We start from the raw sequence: 25,829 nt of genomic DNA on the forward strand, positions 1-25,829 counted from the left end.
CCATGAATTTTAATACCTACTCCGAATTTTTCTTTTGTTTCCTTTACTGCTTGCTCAATATACAGATTGAATAACATCGGGGAGAGGCTACAACCCTGTCTCACTCCTTTACCAACCACTGCTTCCCTTTCATGCCCCTCGACTCTTATAACTGCCATCTGGTTTCTGTACAAATTGTAAATAGCCTTTCGCTCCCTGTATTTTACCCCTGCCACCTTCAGAATTTGAAAGAGAGTATTCCAGTTAACGTTGTCAAAAGCTTTCTCTAAGTCTACAAATGCTAGAAACGTAGGTTTGCCTTTTCTTAATCTTTCTTCTAAGATAAGTCGTAAGGTTAGTATTGCCTCACGTGTTCCAACATTTCTACGGAATCGAAACTGATCTTCCCCGAGGTCCGCTTCTACCAGTTTTTCCATTCGTCTGTAAAGAATTCGCGTTAGTATTTTGCAGCTGTGACTTATTAAACTGATAGTTCGGTAATTTTCACATCTGTCAACACCTGCTTTCTTTGGTATTGGAATTATTATATTCTTCTTGAAGTCTGTGGGTATTTCGCCTGTCTCATACATCTTGCTCACCAGATGGTAGAGTTTTGTCATGACTGGCTCTCCCAAGGCCATCAGTAGTTCTAATGGAATGTTGTCTACTCCCGGGGCCTTGTTTCGACTCAGGTCTTTCAGTGCTCTGTCAAACTCTTCACGCAGTATCTTATCTCCCATTTCATCTTCATCTACATCCTCTTCCATTTCCATAATATTGTCCTCAAGTACATCGCCCTTGTATAAACCCTCTATATACTCCTTCCACCTTTCTGCCTTCCCTTCTTTGCTTAGAACTGGGTTGCCATCTGAGCTCTTGATATTCATACAAGTGGTTCTCTTCTCTCCAAAGGTCTCTTTAATTTTCCTGTAGGCAGTATCTATCTTACCCCTAGTGAGACAAGCCTCTACATCCTTACATTTGTCCTCTAGCCATCCCTGCTTAGCCATTTTGCACTTTCTGTCGATCTCATTTCTGAGACGTTTGTATTCCCTTTTGCCTGCTTCATTTACTGCATTTTTATATTTTCTCCTTTCATCAATTAAATTCAATATTTCTTCTGTTACCCAAGGATTTCTATTAGCCTTCGTCTTTTTACCTACTTGATCCTCTGCTGCCTTCACTACTGCATCCCTCAGAGCTACCCATTCTTCTTCTACTGCATTTCTTTCCCCCATTCCTGTCAATTGTTCCCTTATGCTCTCCCTGAAACTCTCTACAACCTCTGGTTCTTTCAGTTTATCCAGGTCCCATCTCCTTAAATTCCCACCTTTTTGCAGTTTCTTCAGTTTCAATCTGCAGTTCATAACCAAGAGATTGTGGTCAGAATCCACATCTGCCCCTGGAAATGTCTTACAATTTAAAACCTGGTTCCTAAATCTCTGTCTTACCATTATATAATCTATCTGATACCTATTAGTATCTCCAGGATTCTTCCACGTATACAACCTTCTTTTATGATTCTTGAACCAAGTGTTAGCTATGATTAAGTTATGCTCTGTGCAAAATTCTACAAGGCGGCTTCCTCTTTCATTTCTTCCCCCCAATCCATATTCACCTACTATGTTTCCTTCTCTCCCTTTTCCTACTGACGAATTCCAGTCACCCATGACTATTAAATTTTCGTCTCCCTTCACTACCTGAATAATTTCTTTTATCTCGTCATACATTTCATCAATTTCTTCATCATCTGCAGAGCTAGTTGGCATATAAACTTGTACTACTGTGGTAGGTGTGGGCTTCGTATCTATCTTGGCCACAATAATGCGTTCACTATGCTGTTTATAGTAGCTTACCCGCATTCCTATTTTCCTATTCATTATTAAACCTACTCCTGCATTACCCCTATTTGATTTTGTATTTATAACCCTGTAATTACCTGACCAAAAGTCTTGTTCCTCCTGCCACCGAACTTCACTAATTCCCACTATATCTAACTTTAACCTATCAATTTCCCTTTTTAAATTTTCTAACCTACCTGCCCGATTAAGGGATCTGACATTCCACGCTCCGATCCGTAGAATGCCAGTTTTCTTTCTCCTGATAACGACGTCCTCTTGAGTAGTCCCCGCCCGGAGATCCGAATGGGGGACTATTTTACCTCCGGAATATTTTACCCAAGAGGACGCCATCATCATTTAATCATACAGTAAAGCTGCATGTCCTCGGGAAAAATTACGGCTGTAGTTTCCCCTTGCTTTCAGCCGTTTGCAGTACCAGCACAGCAACGCCGTTTTGGTTAATGTTACAAGGCCAGATCAGTCAATCATCCAGACTGTTGCCCCTGCAACTACTGAAAAGGCTGCTGCCCCTCTTCAGGAACCATATGTTTGTCTGGCCTCTCCACAGATACCCCTCCGTTGTGGTTGCACCTACGGTACGGCCATCTGTATCGCTGAGGCACGCAAGCCTCCCCACCAACGGCAAGGTCCATGGTTCACGGGGGAAGGATTATGTGGTAATTGTTTTTATTTTTTTCATTTCCAAGATAGCTGTGGATTGTATAGTGCTGGAAATACGGAAGATCGCCTCGACTAAGAGTGCTTACACATTGCTGTTCCATTCACTTTCTATTTTGAGTCAATTGCTGCAACCCTGTCTCATCAGTGGTACTCCCTAATGTAATACCCAATTATTTTTTACTGCGATTCCCACCAGGCACCTCCTGTCTCTCTCTTCATTCAATGTTCTGAGTGTCACCTTCTTACTACTGGTGATGTGACTTTTTCTAAACCTTTTTTTTTCCTACCATGCCTTTCGATCCTAAGAAACCAATAGTTCCATAAGATTCATAATTAATATTTATTACATAACAGTACTGTAGGTACGGCAAAGTGATGGAACACATTGCTGTCTTTCGCATTTATACATATTTTTGATTAGTGAGTTTTTGTACATGTCTTTATGAAACTAACACAAATATGTATGGTAAGGAAAGCTCTGACACAATGTAAGTAGTTTAGGAGTGAATGAGACCATTCACTGAATAGCAGAAGCATTGAGTCATCAACAGGCACAAAAAAAAAAAAAAAAAAAAAAAAAAAAAAAGAAATCTTCATTACCTTTCAAATGAATTCATTAAAGAGCTGGAGTGCGCAGCAGGTGTATTGATGGGAATGTGATGCACAGGCACTGGAACCAGTGGGGGTGTGGAATGGGAGGAGATAACAGGAGAGAGAGGAGACTGGAGGAGGAGGAGGAGGGGGTCATTTTCTCTTATATATGTGTTCTCAAGCTTGTTACAGGATTTGTCCAAAAGTTAGCAACATTTTCTTTCTTTATTGAGTGCTGTCAACAACTCAATGCTTCTACAGAGTATCTCAAAGGAAGTTTATATGCTGCATGTCAAAATAAAATAGAGGATGAAATCTATTGGCAAAATCTTTACTTATTATTGAAATATACAGTTTGGGAATTTATTTCTTAAAAATAATGTCATTTAAATGAAATCCAGCACACCTACAGCACTTGTTAGACAATGAACAAAATTTTACATCGTAGCTTCACATGTAGACACTCAGATGGTTGCCACTTTGCTATGGATATTTTCTTTCAACTGCTCCACATAAGTCAGATGATTGACACACACTTTAGATTTAACATATTCCCACACGAAAAAATCCATGGGGCTCAAATTTGGAATGCATGGGGGCCAATTTATGTAACTACTCCTGGAGATCAATTTACCAGGGAAAATTTCACAAACTCGCAGTAATGGACATGTGTGCTGTGGCTCCATCTTCTTTGTTTATAACCAGGAGAGTTTCACAATTCAGGCACCAAAAAGTCATTTATCATCATCAAATAACTACATCTCCATGACCACTCTCAACCTCGAAAAAGTACGGGCTAATTATTCCTTAAACTGACATCGCAGCCCATACATTAACTATTGGTGAACGAAGGGCTTTCTTTTACTCCTGTTTAGGATTTGTTGCACTTCAGTAGTGGAAATTTTGCTTACTGAGTGATCATTCAGGTGAAAATGAGCCTTGTAAGAAAAGAAGATGATGGTAGATGAAGGGCACTCAGTGAAATCATTATCAAACTGCATCCTATGTCTGGCATCCTGAGATATTTAATTCTTGCACAAATTGGATTTTGTAAAGGTGCAGGTGAAGGTCCTTTTGTAGAATTTGGTGCAGTGATAATCTATGCATATTTAAATAACATGCATGCTTACAAATGGAGAGGTTAGAATCATCATGAACAGACCAATTTATACTCTCCACGGATTCACTCGTTCTTGATGACATTGGTCACCCGGTTTTGGCCAGTGTTGAACCGGTCTCTTCGAATGTTTTGATCTATACCTGAATAAGGGGAACACTTTGAGCATCATCACTACAAAATATCCTCCATGGTTCAGTTGCCGAGTCACTGTTTTTTTTGTAAAATTCTCGCACACAGAAAGGACAGTCCACTCCCGAGAAGGACTCCATATCACCTGACTTCCTAAAGGTCATGCAAGTGAGGAACGTAATTCCACTGTCCACAGATTTGTCGTACAGGTACAGAGAGCTATTCAAACATAAACTTTCCTTTGAGATACCCTGTAGTATTCGGTGAGTGGTATCCTTTACTCTTAAACTATTTATATAACACAAATAAGTTTTTTAATGACATCTTTTAAAAATAATCTTCAAGTAGTAAGTACCAGTGACTCTTCTCGAATCACTCAATGAAAACCACATGCCTCCTTGGGAAGATAAACTTTGAACACTTCATAGAGAGCTACTACTGGGGACTCAGATCAATCCTCATGAATTAATTATTTACCTGTAGAGAAGAATTTCAACCAGGCTGAAGTCAAATCATTGTGTCAAAGTGAACATGGCAGAATGTAGATTCAGGATTTCTAAACGAATGCTGCTGTTCTGTCCCTGTGACAGGTCAGTTTTTCTGTCATGAGCAAGATCCACAAAAATGGGAGCCTTTTGCTGTTTTTCATAGGTTCTTTTGAAAATGTCTGAATAGTCCACCCCCTACTCACCAAACTGTGGCTGTTCTATTTCCTTAAAATAAGACTGTGGATGTGTAGCCATTTGCAATTACCCCAGGACACATCATTCTTCTGTTCCAAGTTCTCTTCACTTTTGCAGGGCATGTATACCAAGGTAAATACAGATGCACAACTGCTGCCTCATTTCTGCGCCAAACTGGTACAACCACATTTTTCACAGTTAATATGTTGTGCATCAGTTATGGCTAGCCAGAATCATACCTATAAAGTACCTATCAACAGGTCCTCAAGAAAAAGGGTTTGACAGTATCTTATAGCCTAACAGTGAACTATCTTACCATGTGCATTCATGTAAAATACTAGAAGGTTCACTAATCCAATTACAAGTACACTAACAATGACGACTGATGCTACAGCCATCCTTGTAATTAATTTTCCAATTTGGCTGCTACACAGGATATTAGTCTTGCAATACATTTCATCATGAAGCTTACTACATAATACTGTAATTTTTATACACATAAGTATGCGGACACCTTTTTATTATGGTTATATTGTATTTTTGTTGCCCTTTACTGTATCATTTGATTTCTACATTGCATATCATTCCCTTCTTCTCTTCCCTACTCGGCTTATGTTGCTGTTGCCCTTGCCATACCAACAATCCTCCCAGTCCTCCTTTCTCTGCCAGTGCTCTCCTCAAACACACTGTTCCATTTTACCTAGAGGCTACTTTATATCTTGTCATCTTCAGCTTCTACACTAAGGCTTAACAACTCACTGATTTTGAGCACGAGCACTTGCACCTAAGCAGGTCTTTGCTAATGAGCATTAGTTTCAGCATGATTAGGAGTGAGGTAAACACATGCACATCAACAACAGGGAAGAACTGCCAACTGTGAAATAGGGGAGGGTCGGTTTTGACACTGCCGCCACCTAACAGCAGCAACATCAAATCGGCATTATGTCATGCTGACAATGTCTTCATACTTCAGTCTGCACTCCAAGGAATTTTATCATTTTACAAAACGACTGGCTTGTAAAATGTTTGGTGTATCGTAAGACACTGAATACTTCCAGCAAGTTCAGTTTACAAAGGCATGTCTTATCACATCAGAGAATATGGAAATACAAAATGTGAAGGACCTAAGTGTGTCAAAGAGGTTTTAAACCTTAAAAGAAAATACTCTGAAGGAGAAGAAGAATAGGAAGAAACTCTAGTGAGTGTGCTGTTGGAATGAAGGGCAAAACTGCTCTACCTGTAGCAAAGTTTTTGTGCCCTTTCAAGGATGGTGATTTAATAGAAGAATACTGGGTAGCTGCAGCTGAACATTTATGTCCACTTCAGGTACAGCAGATTTCATGTGATACCATTATCAAATGCGACAATCATGCATCTCACACAGGTTATGGCAGACAGCATACAGAGCCAGCTTGCAAAACCTTTATAATGAGTTTGTTGCATATTCTTTAGCACTTTATGAAAGCGTAGATATCATAGGTGCACAGCTAGAAGTGACACTCTTAGCAACATTGAAGAAAGTTCAGAAAATATAGGTCTGTTTTGGAATTTATTAGATTATATGTTTACAGATGGAGCACCAGTAATGCTGGGAAAAAATAAAGAAAAACAAAAAGACCATGATCCATAGAACAACTGAATGTAAAAATGAAAAAGCTTACAGTACCTTATTCACATTGGTCTGCAGCTTGAAGTAATTGGTCTGTAATGCAACGGGGAATATAAAAACACCAAGCATTTTCTTCAAGATCAATTTCCTCTATTACACAGGGCTCGAAATGCTTGTGGTACATGCTTGCTATGTATCCCAGTACTATACCAAATTATCTTGCCCTCACCAACTTTCTACAATTCATTGGAGTGTAGAATAACTTGCTGGCATTCAATTAAAACAGAGCACATTGGATTTATTAGGAGACACACTGAGGTTTAAATGTTTTAAGAAATGCAAAATCTATTGAGGACGTTTGTGTAATCAATTTATATAAGTGGTGGCTATGTAATTCAATTAAAAAATAAGAACAAGGTGTAATTTCAACAGCCATATATTTAGTAACACAAAGCATAAGTCCTTGGTTTTATTGAAGTGCTGTTACACAACACAGGACACTAAAATTTGTGCGCCGACACAGCTGAATGGTACTACCATTTGGAATAACTTCATTTTTACTTGATACAGATACAAACTAAGATAACAGCTTGTAACCATTTTATATAAACAACACCATCAAACTAAAACGAGTACACCTGCATTTCTACATCAGTCAACAAAAGTTCAAATTTATTACGGTAAGTGAGAAAGTGCATCTGGTCAAGTAATTTTTGGTATCGAAGTATCTGTTCCTGCACAATTAGTCAGTAGACTCAACTTCAAATGGATGTTACACAACATCAAAGAAAAGATAGTAAATCTGGAGTGCATGAATAGCATACCACAAAATTTTCAGAATAAGAAGTCCTGTACAATAAGTTATTCATGCAGTATACTCCATTTATCTTGTGCTATAGTTTCTCAGTTTTATTCTTGAGATGACAAACTCAATATTTATGAACTCGCACTGAACAGCCAGCCAGTATCAATTTTAAAGCATTACACCTCTTTCACTATCTTACAAACCACTAATTCCAATATTGTTATTCTGAAGCATTAATGCATGCAATCACAAAGTCTAGAAATTGACAGGTAACTATTTGAAACAAGTTGAACAAATTGTTCTAACATTGCTCTCACCTTTGCTTGGTACTGAATAGCAGCAGCATAGAGTGATGCAGCATTTTCTACTGTTATTCCATGTTCTATTATCTGCTCACATAATCTCTTCAACTGTGCTTCACAATATTCTGTTGCAAGCACCAACAACTCTGTTAACAAAAAAAATTACAGCAAATTTCTACTTTTATGTAATTGATTCTGAATTACAAATTGTACGTACTAGATGTGAACATTGGTGTTCTAGTAACGCACCACAGAGATAATAATATATAATAAAATATATACTAAATCGTAGATAATCTTGAGATATCTGTTCTTTTTTGTCAACTTAGAATGATTGAGACATTGGGCAATAATCACCCACAACAATGATTGTACAAATTTCAACAAAATTTACTTCCTAACTTATTAAGTCCTCTATGTAGTTCTTTTCATATACCTAAAGATGTGTTCCCTCAAATTCCCTTCTGGGAAGAGGTGATTAATGACAGATGAGAATGTTGGCTATTTTAACATCGAATTATCACTACTTTTGTTTGTGTTTCTTTCTTTTGATCAAGCTGTAGGTGACTCCCATCACCAAACAGGCAACAGGTCACTCAAAAGTGTCATTCACCTGTAGCTAAGAATTAAATGATACTTCAACTATTAAAACATTCACAATTCACTATACAGGGCGAGTCACTAATTATTGACACCTAGAATAACTCCGAAAGTTTGATAATAGCTGAAAAGTTTGTGGGACAAATGGTGCATGGGACAACAAGGATCATAATATGACGTTGGTTTTTTGTTGCCAGGTGGGGTCATGTCAGAGGTATGAAGGTCAATTTTTTTTTAATTTTTTTAAATTTTTTTAATGGGATGCTACAGTTTGGTGCTTATTTCCTGATAGCAGCTATCGAGACGAATTATGTGCAACATTAAGGTCTTTGGAGGTCAATGAAGGTCAAAGAGGTGGCATGAACATCCATTTACAGAAGGTGTGCAAAGTGATTACCATTGATATCAATGCAGTGCTGCAATCTTATCATCATGGATTGAGTGGTATTCCTTATCACATTGGCAATTATCGAAGCACACGGTCTGACAATTCTCTCTTGTATATCATGCAAATAGTAAATATTTGCCGAATACGGCGAATCCACCTAACTTGCCATTGCTGCATAAACACCATTTGATGGTTTTTCAATACAACACTAATAGGAATGGTAAGATTAGTATCGTCGAATCGAGCAAATGTGAATGATGTAGTCTTTTGAAGAACAAGTCTACATGCTTCACATTTATGGAGAATGCCAATGAAACTCAGTGAGAGCTAGAGACTTATACGCTGAAAGATAACCTCAACATACTCACCCTACACGTCTTACATTTAAATATGTGTATGATAAATTGCGAACAACTGGATCTTTAATGCATTTGAAACATATCCGGCAAAGGGAAGTTACTAATGAGGAAATGGAAATTGGTACTCTTGCCACTGTGGTTCGAGATCTTTGTGTTAGTTCGCAACAAATCGCAAGGGAATCTAGCATGAGTCAGTAGCGTTGTTCGTGTTCTGCATCGCCATAAATATCATCCTTACCATATCAGTCTCCATCAGGACTGGTATGGATTGTATGCGTTACATTGAATTCTGCTGATGGGGTCAACTTCAGATTCAGAGGGATGACACATTTATTAATTTGATTTTATTTAGTGACGAGGCTGCATTCATGAACCATGGAAATGTTAATTTGCATAACATGCACTATTGGGCAACTGAAAATCCATGTTGGCAGAGGCAAGTCACACACCAAAAACCATGGTCGGTGAATGTATGATGTGGGATTCTGGAGGACAGAATTACAGACCCCTATTTCATTGAAGGAAAGCTTAATGGAAAGAAGTACACCACATTCCTGCAAGAAACATTAGGTCTGTTATTGGAAGAAATACCTTTAGGAACATGGAACAGAATGTGGTATCAACACGTTGGGTGTCTGCCACATTTTTTTTCTGATGGCTAGAAATGAGTTGCAGAGACAATTCCCAAATCGTTGAATTAGACGCAGAGAAGATATGCTGTGGCCATCAGATTTGATGCCTCTGGATTTTTTCTTGTGGGGATTCGTAAAAGAGATTGTTTATAAAGACATTCCAACTATTCCTGAAGATATGCAAGAGAGAACTGTCAGAGAATGTGCTTCAGTAAGTGCCAGTGTGATAAGGAATACCACTCAATCCATGACAAGAAGATTGCAGCACTGCATTGATACCAATGGTCATCGCTTTAAACACCTTCTGTAAATGGATGTTCATGCCACCTTTGTGACCATTGACCTTCAAAGACCTTACTGTTACACATCTTTGATTCGTCTCGATAGCTGCTATCAGAAAATAACTACCAAACTATAGCATCTCAATTGAAAAAACAAAGTTGACCTTCATATCTCTGAAGCAACCCCACCTAGGGGGGGGGGGGGGGGGGGAAAGGGGGGGGTCATATTATGGCCCCGGTTGTCCCATGCAACTTTTATCTAACAAAGTTTTCAGCTCCTATCATACTTTCGGAGTTATTCTTGGTGGCAATAGTTAGTGAATTACACTGTATAGTAAGAAGCTATTAATTTCTAGTATTATCTCTAACACTTCCGTCTATCAGGCAGTGTGACGTGCTTTAGTCCAGTGACATTGATGAAATCTTTTCAAAGATTCTGTCTTAGAATCAGAATTCTATCGTCTCATTACATAGAAATGAAATGATTTGATTGGTAATACAGGAGCTTCGAAAATATTTATAATAATCTTTTTGAATTACTATAAATACTGAAAAAATATGCACACTCTCACTCCTTCCCTACCCTCCCCCCCCCCCCCCCCCCACCGCCACCCGCTCATGGAAAAAGAATTTCAGCATCAAGAAGGTGGTGGTGTGTGACAAACAAAGGTTGGTAGGCATGCTTCTATATCAGGAGGAGGGTATCCATCCAAAATTTTGCACCAGTCACATAAAAGTGGCACTAGTATTGCACGTTGAGGATCCCAATAAGGTTTGCTTTCAACACATGCTTTAATGGCCATGAGCATTAGTTACATTTGAGAATGGTCATTGCGAGTTGATGTTAGTCAAGAATGCCTTTAAGGTTGTAATGGGACACCATCCTCTAACATTACCTGTTATATATATATATAACCGTTACCATTTATACTATCAATTCTTGTATAGATGAAATTTATCTCAGTTGTTTAACTAAAAGAATTTCATATGATTTTGTGTACGATGTATTATATTTCAGACTAAAATGTATAAAAAGAAATTAGTTACACTCTGTATGTACGGTTAAAATTTTTCTTCTTTTAGAAATATTTGAAATTACGAAATACGAGGGCAGTTCAATAAGTAATGCAACACATTTTTTTTCTTGGCCAATTTTGGTTGAAAAAACTGGAAATTTCTTGTGGAATATTTTCAAACATTCCCGCTTCGTCTCGTATAGTTTCATTGACTTCCGACAGGTGGCAGCGCTGTACGGAGCTGCTAAAATGGCGTCTGTAACGGATGTGCGTTGCAAACAACGGGCAGTGATCGAGTTTCTTTTGGCGGAAAACCAGGGCATCTCAGATATTCATAGGCGCTTGCAGAATGTCTACGGTGATCTGGCAGTGGACAAAAGCACGGTGAGTCGTTGGGCAAGGCGTGTGTCATCATCGCCGCAAGGTCAAGCAAGACTGTCTGATCTCCCGCGTGCGGGCCGGCCGTGCACAGCTGTGACTCCTGCAATGGCGGAGCGTGCGAACACACTCGTTCGAATGATCGACGGATCACGATCAAACAACTCAGTGCTCAAGTTGACATCTCTGTTGGTAGTGCTGTCACAATTGTTCACCAGTTGGGATATTCAAAGGTTTGTTCCCGCTGGGTCCCTCGTTGTCTAACCGAACACCATAAAGAGCAAAGGAGAACCATCTGTGCGGAATTGCTTGCTCGTCATGTGGCTGAGAGTGACAATTTCTTGTCAAAGATTGTTACAGGCGATGAAACATGGGTTCATCACTTCGAACCTGAAACAAAACGGCAATCAATGGAGTGGCGCCACACCCACTCCCCTACAAAGAAAAAGATTAAAGCCATACCCTCAGCCGGTAAAGTCATGGTTACAGTCTTCTGGGACACTGAAGGTGTTATTCTGTTCGATGTCCTTCCCCATGGTCAAACGATCAACTCTGAAGTGTATTGTGCTACTCTTCAGAAATTGAAGAAACGACTTCAGCGTGTTCGTAGGCACAAAAATCTGAAAGAACTTCTCCTTCTTCATGACAATGCAAGACCTCACACAAGTCTTCGCACCCGAGAGGAGCTCACAAAACTTCAGTGGACTGTTCTTCCTCATGCACCCTACAGCCCCGATCTCGCACCGTCGGATTTCCATATGTTTGGCCCAATGAAGGACGCAATCCGTGGGAGGCACTACGCGGATGATGATGAAGTTATTGATGCAGTACGACGTTGGCTCCGACATCGACCAGTGGAATGGTACCGTGCAGGCATACAGGCCCTCATTTCAAGGTGGCGTAAGGCCGTAGCATTGAATGGAGATTACGTTGAAAAATAGTGTTGTGTAGATAAAAGATTGGGGAATAACCTGGTGTATTTCAATGCTGAATAAAACAACCCCTGTTTCAGAAAAAAAAAAATGTGTTGCATTACTTATTGAACTGCCCTCGTATCTGGCATATTTAAAATTCATATTATTAATTGCACAATCTAATGTTAATTATTAAATTTATTTCTGGATTCATTTATAAAATAATGTTATATCTTGGTGATGATTCTTCTTTTGTCAAGAAAATTTGTAATCTCTTTTGCTTTGTAAACTCTTTGGAATCTTGTGAATACCACAGAATGTTAGTAGTAGCGGGCATGCCTCTGATGGAATTAGACATGTTTTTGATTGTGTCACTAATAATGTAATTGTGGTGTGATAGAAGTGGAAATTGTGAAGACAGTGTGACATTGAAAAATGTGGCAAAGAATAAAATTCAAGAATAATATAGGCAAATCTTCATCAGTTATTTAGTTATCAGGAACCCTCAACATTATAAATCAAAATTTCAGCCACAATGATGTACCCCTAGATACAAGAACTGGAGCAAACAACAAGAGAAAATGAAGATAAGTAAAAAGTTTTTTTCTTTTGTGTATCTTGCACCTCATGATGCTTTCAAAACTTGTGCAGAAGCAGAGAAACTTAATGGTGATGTGTGGAAGGGTAAGATTACAAGGCGACAAACACATCATCATCAACACCTTAATGAGTTTGAACGAGGTCTTGTAATAGGGCTACAAGAAGCTGTATGTTCCTTTTGTGATACTGCAGAAAGACTTGGCAGGAATGTAGCCACTGTATAAGACAGCTGGCAGCAGTGATCGAGAGAATGCATGGTCACAAGAAGACTTCAAGGACAGGTCTGAGCCAGATGCCCTGTAGTGTGCATTCCACTGACCCCAAACCACCACCATTTGGGGCTTCAGTCACATCACGTGAGAGCTCATTGAAGAGCAGGGTAGAGGTCTGTTGTGTTTTCTCATGAAGGCTGGCTCTCCCTCAGTGCCACTGACAGCTTGTGTTGGGTAGGAGGAGGCCAGATGAGGGCCTCCAACCGACCGGTCTGTGTGCAACACACATTGGACCTACACCTAGAGTTATGGTCTGGGGTGCAATTTCGTATCACAGCAAGAGCACTCTCATGGTTATTCCACACAACCTGACCGAAAATTTGTATGACGATCTGGTGATTCAACCTATTATGCTGCCTTTCATGAATAACAGTCCATGGGGAGTTTTCCACAGGTTGACAGTCACCCACACATGCTGTTGTAACCCAACATGCTCTATAAAGTGTTTACTTGCTGGCCTGCTCGATCACCAGATCTGTCTCTAATCAAGAACGTACGGAACATCATCTGATGACAACTCCAGCAACAGTCACAAACAGCATTAACCATCCCCATATTGGTCAAACAATAGCAACAGGTGTTGAGCTCCAACCCACAAATTGACATCTGGCACCTGTACAACACAATGCGTGCACATTTGGATGCTTACATTCAACATTCTGGCAGTTACACCAGTTATTAATGTACTAGCATTTCACATTTGCAATGGCTTATTTTGCACTTACATTACCCTGTGATCTTGCAATGTTAATCACTTAACACAGATAAATGTATTCCCGAGGTGTCATTACTGTACATTAATTATTTTTTGGTGTTGTGATAATATTCCATTAAATGTTTATGTTATAATAATGTTCATAGACCAACAGCAGCTTATGATAGTGTGGAGGCAGGGGTTATTTACGAACTTTAATGAGTCATACCACATCTTAAAATTGGAAACCTCATCAATGCTATGTTAGAAGCTTCCCAGTCCTAATAGGCAATGAGATGAAATCTCCAATGAAGCTTAATAATGGCCTTTCATAAGGATTAGTGATAGCCCCTTTTCCATTTTCCCTGTACAACAGACAAACCTAAGACAATATCAAGGACACTTGGATGTGATGACTACAGGGCTCTTGCAACGAGCAACTAAGTCTATCTTTACCAAAGACCTGCAAATTGTTGGCAAACACTTATATAACTGGAGGTTACGTCCAAATTCTGGCAAAACAGAACTCACTGGTTTCCACCTTAAAAAGCAGCTCACCAACTAGGAAACAAGGGTATTTTGAAGAGAAACTGCAGATGCATAACAGAAGCCCACACTATACGTGCATCATTCTTCACAGGATGCTCACCTTTTAAGGAGTGCTTGATGAGAACAGCCACTATGATGAAGATAAAAATAAAATCTTGCAGAAACTTTGTGGCATGACATGTAATTCATAAGCTCCAGCACTAAGAACTTCTGTTCTTGGAATGGTGTAGCCCGTGGGAGAATATTGCACTGCAGTCTGGATCAACAGCCCATGTACCAAACTCATCGGAACACAGCTCAAGCAGACTATGCACATCATTAAAGGAACAATCAGAAACACTCCATCTTTCTGGTTACTTATTCTCAACCACATATCTCCCCAATTTTTGTGGTGAGAATCTGCTACTAAGTGGGAGTTTACAAGAATAGCTATTAATCTCTTTCTCCCTGTTCATGATTTCCTGCACTCAATAAAAGTAGGTTTCACTCCCATATCCACCTCTACAAGGAGCATAATTTTTTATGGACAATGGAGTAACAACAACGTACCAATGAGCAGTAAATGACAGAAAAGAGCTATCTTGGAACAGTATAAGATACCCTGCATCTCGTGCAGGCAACTAGATTTTGAAGGCCACCAGATTTTGAAGAGCACCTCAAGATCTAGTCTGCACTCTACATAATTTGAGGTGCAGAATGACAAACTGTTCAGCATATCATTCATGTATGTCCAAAATTATCTAGAGGAGTTCCTGATGGCAATATAAACATTAACTGAATATATTCAGCAGCTGGATATGTGTCAGTGACGTTTCGTGCTTTGTAAATACTGACAAGTAAATAAAGATAAATATTTCTTGTAGGATGTGATAGTAAGTAAATAAACAATAAGATAATGAGACAGAACTGCTGACTAGTATTTACCTTCAGGCAGTGAAATCTCGGAACTGTCAATAGGCACATATGAAGATATGTGGCAGTACGCTAGCTTTTAAAACTAAAACTTCCTTCCTTGGAAAGAAGATAGGAAAGAGCCACCATTTGTAAAAGTGAAGATTTTGTTGTGCACTTTTATATGTGATTATCATAAGTACGCCTACTTCACCTCCTGAAGGTAAGTTCCTGGCCAGTAATTCTGTCTCATACTTTTATAGTTTTCTCAAGTGAATTTTCCTTTTGATAATATTATTATGTTATATTATCATCCAAAATTCCTGCATAGTGAAGTAGCATTTTTCTATCAGCACACTTAACAATGGCTTCTACAATGACTCTAATTCAATGCAGTGGACACACCTTTCCTTCAAAGTGCTTATAGATTTTAATGTACGTGACATTCCAAATGAATTCTTCAGATAATACCCAAGACAAATTCTATAAATGGTGTTTAAGTTGCAAGCACATAATTTTGTTCAATATGAATCATCCTCAAGACATAAAAAATAAATAATCCAGGTGAATCTGGATACATTCTGAGGTTTTCTTTCGCAAACTCCATTTAATGAGTGATTTCAACAGTGATTTATGACAGTGCTCAGCTAGCTAGGGACACCGATGATCTTGAAGAAGAAATATGATGTAGCCTAACACTCTAGATAATTTTATCTTCAGTGACAATGGCTACGAAAGCCTGTAGATTTACTATATTTCATGTCACGAGGAACCCTGAGGCTACATAGAGATTCAAAGACTTCTACTTTTGTCATTAGGTTGGACCCAACAATACAGTGTGTCAACATTTAATACTGCAGTTTAAAACTAAATGCACATTAATACTCTGAAAATAATTGCAAAGATCCTGGCAGAGGGTTCTTCCCATTCAACAGAGTTTTTTCTCATTCCATTTACGAATGGAGTGCAGGAACAATGATTTCTTACATACTTCTGTGCTTGCTGTAATTAGTCTATCCCATGTTCATGGTTCCTACTTGAGCAGTACATAGGGGACTGTGCAGTTTCCTAAATTCTTCACTTCATACTGGTTCTTGAAATTCTGTAAGTTAAATTCCACTGGATGGTTGTCATCTACTTGAGGCATATGCCAGTTCAGGTTCTTCAGTATGTCCACAATACTTTCCCATGAGTCAAACACATGTGGATTATTCACGTACTCATCTTTGTATATGTTTCATATCCCTTGTCAGTACTACTTAGTATGACTCTAGCACAATTTAGCAGTATCCTAGGATGGGTCACATAAGTTTTGTAAGCAGTTTCCTTTGTAGGTTAACTGTGTTTCCCCTTTATTCTACTTATGAATCTAGTCTGCCTCCTGTTTTACTTATGACTGAATTAATGTGACCATTCCATTTTGTATCCTCTAGAAATTGGCAAACTCTTATTTTTTGAGTAGACAGATTCCATTCATGACTCACTGATATTCTTTCCACAGGACACTACATTTCTGCCTTTTGTGGTTACATATCTGAATAGTTAAAGCAAGTTGTTAACCTTTGCACCACCTTGAAATCTTATTTGATTGAACATATGCCCAGCTTTTTTCAGGTGATATTTCATTATAGATAACTATATCATATGTAAAATGTCTGATGTTACTATTAATAAACAACATAAACAGGAAGGATCCTACCACACGTCTCTGGGTCACATCCAAAGGTGCTTCCACATCTGTTGATGGTTCTCCATACATGATAACATGCTGCATCCGCCCTACCAAGAAATACTCAATCCAGTAACAAATTCATTTGATACCCTATACTTCCATTAATAAGTGTTGGTGTGGTTCTGTGTCAAAAGCCTATTGGAAGTCAAGAAATATTGCATGCACCAGTTTGCCTCGAGCCATGGCTTTCCGGTTATGATGCAAGGAGTGAGCCAATTACATTTCATATGGCCAGTTTTTTTTGGAATTCATGCTGGTTGGCATGAAGGACAACAGATGGATGTTAATTGAGCTGGGTGGTAGTTTTGTGGCTCACTTTCTCTACCCTTCTTGCACACAGGTGTGACCTGTGCTTTCTTCCAAGGAAACTTTGAAGAAACTGTGCTGTGGTATGGTTAACAGAGATTAATTCAGCTGCATGTTTATATAGAATTTAACATACTCCATCAGTTTTTCCCCTAACTGGCTATGAAAGGAAAGACGATTGAAATTTGATCAAGAGGTCATAAAACACAACAAACATAAATCCAGATGGCCAGGTGGGTATTTGATCTCTGCCTCTCCAGAGTTCAAGTTCAATGCCTTAAGCACTGTGTCACCTCAGTCATTAACTACCTAATAGCATCTGTATAAATAATATTATATTCCCACATTATTCATTGTGAACACAAATAAGAAGGATGGTGCAAGTAAATATAACCACTAACGAAGTAAAGGAATTAACAGTAATTGATAAATCACTAAAAGCAGATGCATTTTGAAACACAGTTTTTGAATTATTGTTGCCCTTGCATAGTGAGAAAGAGAAAAAGTTACATTCTATTAGTGTTGTGACCAGAAACAGAAGGAAGGAAGGAAAATAAGGGTTTAAAATTTGGTTGATTATGAGGTTATTAGAGATGATTTAACACACTGATTGTGGAAGGATGGGGAATGAAATTAGCTGTCCTTTCCCATGGAACAAATCTGACATCTGCCCTAAGAATTTAGGGAACCTAAAAACAACATAAATCTGAATAGTCTGATGGGGATTTGAGACACTAATTTACTGAATACAAGTCCATGTCTTATCACTGGGCTACCTCACTCAGTGTGCTGAGGCCAGAATAAGGTGAGTGGTTGTTTTTGACTGATCAAATGCAGTGAACAGAGAGGAAACAAGAGAAAGGGAGAGATGAGGACTGGGGAGAAAGAAGAAAAGTAGATACAAGGACAGACATACAGGGCCAGAAATGGTTGATGTGGACACAGAATGGAGTAGTTCAACACAACGAACAAAGATGAAGGGGTGGGGGTAACATGGGGGGAGACCACTGAGGAAACAGTGTGGGAGGGGGTGGTTGTGGGGTATACATACATGTCATCTGAAAAGTTATGCAACTTCAAGAACTGATATACAACATTCCAATTTTTATTTATGCCCCTTCCCACTCCTCAACATCTAAGAAATATTTGCTACACTGCTTCCACTTTCTTTGTAATTTGATGTGGTCCACCAGGTTTCCTATTCTGTGCTCTCTCTTTATCTCAGAACAGAAAAATTCTTGATTAATTGGTGTATATACCCTTATCACCAGCTTTCTCTACAATTTTTGCCTTATAATACAGTTCCTCGCAGTATGGGGCAAGTTATTTATTGAGGGTATTTCAATTCTGTCTTTGCAACTATAAGAAAATATGTGATTCTTTCACCAAATGTATCTCTTTTTTGCAATTACACTTCATCAGTGATCTTTAATGAGAGATATTTACCACTCGACTTACTTTCTAGATCAAAAAACAGTTCATTATCAAAAATGGTGATTTTTACTTATTGCATTTCATGCTTGGTTTTTCGCCTGCACGTTTTTGAGTTATTTTTACATTTGGCACTGTTGGTTCTGAACTAATCCCACAATGTTTTGCAGAACTAGGTATTTTTTTATGTCAAATACAACACAATGTATCACTACTCCTGTTTCTGTGTACCTTTCTGGCTTAAGTATGTATCGTGTGTTTTGTGTAGTGTTACCAGCTTTACCACTAGCTTTTCTTCAATATAAACTTGTTCTTTTTTCAACAGCTCATGAGATGTGCATTATTCCATTTAATTAAGTTACTACGTATTTATTTAGTGTGTAAGAGAAATGAGTGAGCAGTGTTGGAGTTAAAAATCTAAATGGTGGATAAGTGGGGGGTGAGGGAAGGCAGAGGATTCCCATGTCAAATCAGCCAGGTGCCAACCTGACCCTCTTTGATTTTCATCAAATTTGGTGTGTCCATTGCACATGATGAAGGAATGAGAAGTATCAAATTACAGAATTTTAAACACAAGTAAGACAAGAGTAATGGCCACTCGAATTCTAAAAATGTGCAGAAAATCTGACAAACACTGCTGACAAAAACGGCTAACTTCTGTTCTAATCAAGATAGAACAGTGAACAAAGTAATTTTGGAAAGGCCTTCAAACAAACTTTATGATGATATGCAGTTTTGTCATATTTGAAGAATGTACACCATTAAGGTCAGCAACATTGAGCTTTGACCTTGAATATCTCAAAACATGTCAAAAATTGACAAAAAAATATTTGTTTCTTCCTCTTACACTATACACCATTGTAAAAAATCAGGTTGGGATGACAATGGGATTAAGAGATATAAATTAACATGTTCCAAAATATGTTGCATTAATGCAAAATAAATTGTATTCAAACTCCAACAATATGACACAAAGCACTGAAAAATATGTTTATTGTCAAAAAGGTGGTTTTATAACACAGCACAATAAGTTAGTAAAATCAACAGGCCAGCCAAACACATGCTTGGAATGCTCGGTAAATAGGTTCACATTTACAGAAACAAATTTGATAGAAGTATCATCTGGACTTCTTATGCCCCAGTGCTGAGAAGCAACATCCATCTGTGCATCTTTTGGTGAAAGGAAATACGTTCACCCTTCTGCTGTTCTCACATCAACCTTTGTAAGAATGTCCTTTTCATCTACAGTTAAGGTGTCACTTTTCTCAGGGTATGAAACATATGAAGGTGAAGGCCCATGAGGATGTAGGGAGCTAATTGAAACCTCATGGTTTCTCCATTAACATTCAAAACACATACAAGCCACCAGTGACCTTTGTACATGCTTGCAACAAACCCTGTGATATCGCCGAGGTACCTCTCTTGTTGGGTCCTAGTTAGAGATCCATTTCTGATGTCTGGTGAACTGCAGAAAACTTTTGTTTGGATACCGTAATGGCCAGTAGGAATAACACAATGTAACTTGTGAGTACCAGCAACAGTGTGAATTTTTGCTAACCGCTCTTGAAGGAGAGATTCTTCTTCATCATACTCACAATTAGTTGTATAATGACAGTGACACACTGCAATTTCTTGAAGCACCATTCAAACAACTGTCTGGGTGGGTGTCATTATCTTGAGAGTTGCAGATGCACTGCAGACTGGCATGGGCAGCAAGTCTCTTAATGATACCAGCAATACCATCACATGGTCCTTTGCATGTGATGTGGCAAATAAATGTTACTCTGCTGAGACATTGAAATCAGCCTGTTCTGTTGGCAACATTCCTGCAATTCTTATACTGGTCTGCAGCACCATCCTGTGTGTTGTATGTAAATGAGGTCTCATGAAGTTAACCAAGTGACCCTGAAAAAGATGAACACTCGTGTCATGTTTAAGACATTCTGATATTATAATGAAGGAAATGTGATCCACTGTACAGTTTTCTGGATGTCTATAATAAACAACAAATAGATAAATGGAGGCCTGTGCATTGTTCCAATGAAACCCCTGCCCTCATCCCCCAAGACAAACACGTAATTTTCTGCAAAGTCACATATTACAATGTATTCACCGACACCAAATATCCGTTTCAGTACCTATGTTGGGTACTTATGAAAGAATGCAAAAAAAGTTTTTTTAATTTGTCTGCAAAGTTTTTCAAGAAGCCTTCTGCATATGTCTGGAGAGTTTTCTATCTGTACATATCCACAGTTTATATGTTACTTCATCAATTCTAGTTAGACCAAACAACTCTTGCAGGTATGGCAGAATGTGTTTGAGGGCAGTTATCACATGCAAACATATAGCATTTAGGCTGTGCAGGATTGCAAATTATCTAAGCCAGGTAGTGTTTGTAGGTGCTATGTTCACAGTCTGCCTCACATGTCAACTCTTTCAATCTGGAACCTTCCAACATGAGCTTCACATTTTGGTGAATATTGCAAATGCACACACTATGGGTACTGGTTGCACCAGTCAAAACACAGCTCTTGGGTCACAACTGGCAGAATTTCGATAAACCTGTTTTCAATCCCGGGTGTTCATCTTTGAATACCCGATACAGCACATGCAGGTTTCCCAACACTACTTTTTTTGTTTATGAATCCTGGAACCATTTTCTTTGACAGAAACAAAATCCTTCTTCCCAGGGAAACAGTGGCTTATATTGTCTCTAGAATTCTACGACACCATTCACAATTTGTTCACTTAAGACACATTTAGGTCTTTGATTAGGAGTTGTGAAGATACCACATTCTTTGACTAATTGTTTTACTTTTCTCACTGGGGACATGCCAAGACATACCAAACTATCTACAGCAATTTGTGGGGCTACAAACGTGTCTGACTCAAGTGAGGAGCTATGCAGGTTTGTGATTTCCACTTGTTTCAATGTAGTTGGGTCAGCCACAGTTTGTCCCTCAGTTAAATTTCTTCTACAGTTATCACATATTTTGTAGCCTCTTGTTATGCCACCAATCATATCACCTGCTCACATTTGCACTTTACGTAGATTTATCTTGCATATGTCGTTTCCATCTTCCCTGAATGGATTACAGCAATACATGAGCTTCTCGAACTCCATCGCCAAGGTAGATTTGTATAATTTCAACACACAACATATTTTGCAACAACTATCTGTGTAGATGTAGCTGCCACATTGCCATCCAATATTTGATTTTTATTTTTTATTTACACATCAAGTTCCATAGGACCAAATTGAGGAGCAAATCTCCAAGGTCATGGAACATGTCAGTACATGAAATTACAACATAATAGTAATAACAGATAAAAATAAATGTTCATGGACCCGAAAAAAATCAGTCCATAAGTTTAAGTAAACGCAATCAACAATACAATAAGAATCAGCTTAATTTTGCAAGGAACTCCTCAACAGAATAGAAAGAGTGACCCATGATAAAACTCCAGTTTCGATTTTAAAGTGCGTGGATTACTGCTAAGATTTTTGATTTCGAGTGGTAGCTTATTGAAAATGGATGCAGCAGTATACTGCACACCTTTTTGCACAAGAGTTAAGGAAGTCTGATCCAATTAACTGAGTGAAAGCTGCTTATTCTTGCAAATAAGCTAATATTGTTAACAAGAAATGACAGTAAGGAATATATATACTAGAGGCCAATGTCAAAATACCCAGACTCATGAACAGGTGTCAACAAGAGGTTTGTGAACTTACACCACTTATTGCCTGAACCACCCATTCCTGAGCCAAAAATATCCTTTTAGAATGGGAATAGTTACCCCAAAATATAATACCATATGACATAAGCGAATGAAAATAAGCAAAGTAGACTAATTTTCATGTTGAACGATCACTCACTTCTGATACCATTCGAATAGTAAAAATGGAAGTATTAAGTCTTTGAACAAGATCCTGAATGTGGGCTTTCCACGACAGCTTACTATCTATCTGAACACCTAGATATTTGAACTGACACCTAGATATCTGAACTGTTCAGTTTCACTAATCATATGCCCATTCTGTGAAATTAAAACATCAGGTTTTGTTGAATTGTGTGTTATAAACTGTAAAAACTGAGTCTTACTGTGATTTAGTGTTAGTTTATTTTCTATAAGCCATGAACTTAGGTCATGTACTGCACTATTTGAAACCAATCCAATGTTGTGCACAACATCCTTTACTACCTACCAAGCTAGTGTCATCAGCATATAGAAATATTTTAGAGTTACCCGTAATACTGGAGGGCATATCCCTTATATAAATAAGAAACAAAGAGTGGCCCCCAACACTGATCCCTGGGGCACCCCCACTTGACAGTACCTGTTTAGCCCATCCAGTACCCCACAGAGAAAAGAGAATGTAGCATTTTCAGTTGTTAAACAACTTCTAAAGCCGAACTGTACATTTGATAGCAAATTGTGTGATACAACATGATCAATTATCCTTACATACGTAGCCTTTTCAATAACTTTTGCAAACACTGATGGCATAGAAATAGGTCTAAAATTATCTACATTATCCCTTTCTCCCTTTTTATAAAGCGGCTTTACTACCGAGTACTTAAATCGCTCAGTAAACTGACCATTCCTAGTCCTAAAGGAAAAATTACAAATATAGTTAAATACAGGGCTAACATGTGCAGCACAGAACTTCAATATTCTGCTAGACACTCCATCATAACCATGAGAGTCCTTAGTCTTCAGTGATTTAATTATTGACTCAATCTCCCCCTTATCTGTATCACAGAAGAGTATTTCAGACATCAATCTCGGAAAGGCATTTGCCAAGAAAGTTATACAATTTCCTGTAGAAACTAAATTTTTATTTAATTCACCAGCAATGCTCAGAAAATAAAACAATAAACTGGTAGCCAGGATCACAGGGATTCTTTTTATTCCATACTTTTATCCTGTGAACTGGTAATCATGGAATAAAAAGAATTCTTGCAATTTTGGCTACCACTTTATTGTTTTACAACCATCTAGATTGCTCCGACATGAGCACAATGTGCTCCCTACAACGTGACTTACCAAACGAAAGCACTGGCAGGTCGATAGACACACAAACAAACACAAACATACACACAAAATTCAAGCTTTCGCAACAAACTGTTGCCTCATCAGGAAAGAGGGAAGGAGAGGGAAAGACGAAAGGATGTGGGTTTTAAGGGAGAGGGTAAGGAGTCATTCCAATCCCGGGAGCGGAAAGATTTACCTTAGGGGGAAAAAAGGACTGGTATACACTCGCACACATGCACATATCCATCCACACATAAACAGACACAAGCAGACATATTCAAAGACAAAGAGTTTGGGCAGAGATGTCAGTCGAGGCGGAAGTGCAGAGACAAAGATGTTGTTGAATGACAGGTGAGGTACGAATGGCGGCAACTTGAAATTAGCGGAGATTGAGGCCTGGTGGGTAACGGGAAGAGAGGATATATTGAAGACAAAGTTCCCATCTCCGGAGTTCGGATAGGTTGGTGTTAGTGGGAAGTATCCAGATAACCCGGACGGTGTAACACTGTGCCAAGATGTGCTGGCTGTGCACCAAGGCATGTTTAGCCACAGGGTGATCCTCATTACCAACAAACACTGTCTGCCTGTGTCCATTCATGCCAATGGACAGTTTGTTGCTGGTCATTCCCACATACAAAGCTTCACAGTGTAGGCAGGTCAGTTGGTAAATCACGTGGGTGCTTTCACACGTGGCTCTGCCTTTGATCGTGTACACCTTCCGGGTTACAGGACTGGAGGAGGTGGTGGTGGTGGGAGGGTGCATGGGACAGGTTTTACACCGGGGGTGGTTACAAGGGTAGGAGCCAGAGGGTAGGGAAGGTGGTTTGGCGATTTCATAGCGATGAACTAACAGGTTACAAAGGTTAGGTGGATGGCGGAAAGACACTCTTGGTGGAGTGGGGAGGATTTCATGAAGGATGGATCTCATTTCAGGGCAGGATTTGAGGAAGTTGTATCCCTGCTGGAGAGCCACATTCAGAGTCTGATCCAGTCCCGGAAAGTATCCTGTCACAAGTGGGGCACTTCTGTGGTTCTTCTGTGGGAGGTTCTGGGTTTGAGGGGATGAGGAAGTGGCTCTGGTTATTTGCTTCTGTACCAGGTCGGGAGGGTAGTTGCGGGATGCGAATGCTGTTTTCAGGTTGTTGGTGTAATGGTTCAGGGATTCCAGACTGGAGCAGATTCGTTTGCCACGAAGACCTAGGCTGTAGGGAAGGGACCGTTTGATGTGGAATGGGTGGCAGCTGTCATAATGGAGGTACTGTTGCCTGTTGGTGGGTTTGATGTGGACGGGCGTGTGAAGCTGGCCATTGGACAGATGGAGGTCAACGTCAAGGAAAGTGGCATGGGATTTGGAGTAGGACCAGTTGAATCTGATGGAACCAAAGGAGTTGAGGTTGGAGAGGAAATTCTGGAGTTCTTCTTCACTGTGAGTCCAGATCATGAAGATTTCATCAATAAATCTGTACCAAACTTTGGGTTGGCAGGCCTGGGTAACCAAGAAGGCTTCCTCTAAGCGACCCATGAATAGGTTGGCGTACGAGCGGGCCATCCTGGTACCCATGGCTGTTCCCTTTAATTGTTGGTATGTCTGGCCTTCAAAAGTGAAGAAGTTGTGGGTCAGGATGAAGTTGGCTAAGGTAATGAGGGAAGAGGTTTTAGGTAGGGTGGCAGGTGATTGGCATGAAAGGAAGTGCTCCATTGCAGCGAGGCCCTGGACGTGCGGAATATTCGTGTATAAGGAAGTAGCATCAATGGTTACAAGGATGGTTTCTGGGGGTAACAGATTGGGTAAGGATTCCAGGCATTCGAGAAAGTGGTTGGTGTCTTTGATGAAGGATGGGAGACTGCATGTAATGGGTTGAAGGTGTTGATCTACATAGGCAGAGATACCTTCTGTGGGGGTAACCAGCTGCAATGGGACGGCCGGGATGATTGGGTTTGTGAATTTTAGGAAGAAGGTAGAAAGTAGGGGTGCGGTGTGTCGGTGGGGTCAGGAGGTTGATGGAGTC

At 39.3% G+C, this 25,829-nt stretch overlaps 1 protein-coding gene across 4 annotated transcripts in view; it reads right to left on the minus strand.

The window, feature by feature from the left end:
• The window catches only part of LOC126236668 (RCC1 and BTB domain-containing protein 1-like), a 216,933-nt gene that overhangs the window by 40,207 nt on the left and 150,897 nt on the right, over window positions 1–25,829 (minus strand). For 3 of the 4 annotated variants that reach the window (XR_007544969.1, XM_049946149.1, XM_049946147.1), the window contains exon 11: window positions 7,756–7,886. Coding sequence is in view for 2 of the 4 variants with exons in the window: in XM_049946149.1 (XP_049802106.1) it covers window positions 7,756–7,886 (131 nt within the window). In the remaining 2 variants the exon portion in view is untranslated. Of the gene's footprint in view, window positions 1–7,754; window positions 7,887–20,378; window positions 20,689–25,829 lie in introns of those variants that run through there. The other variant, XR_007544970.1, reaches the window with a different exon arrangement.

This window comes from Schistocerca nitens, chromosome 2, assembly GCF_023898315.1.
Source record: "Schistocerca nitens isolate TAMUIC-IGC-003100 chromosome 2, iqSchNite1.1, whole genome shotgun sequence".
Lineage (NCBI taxonomy): Eukaryota > Metazoa > Arthropoda > Insecta > Orthoptera > Acrididae > Schistocerca > Schistocerca nitens.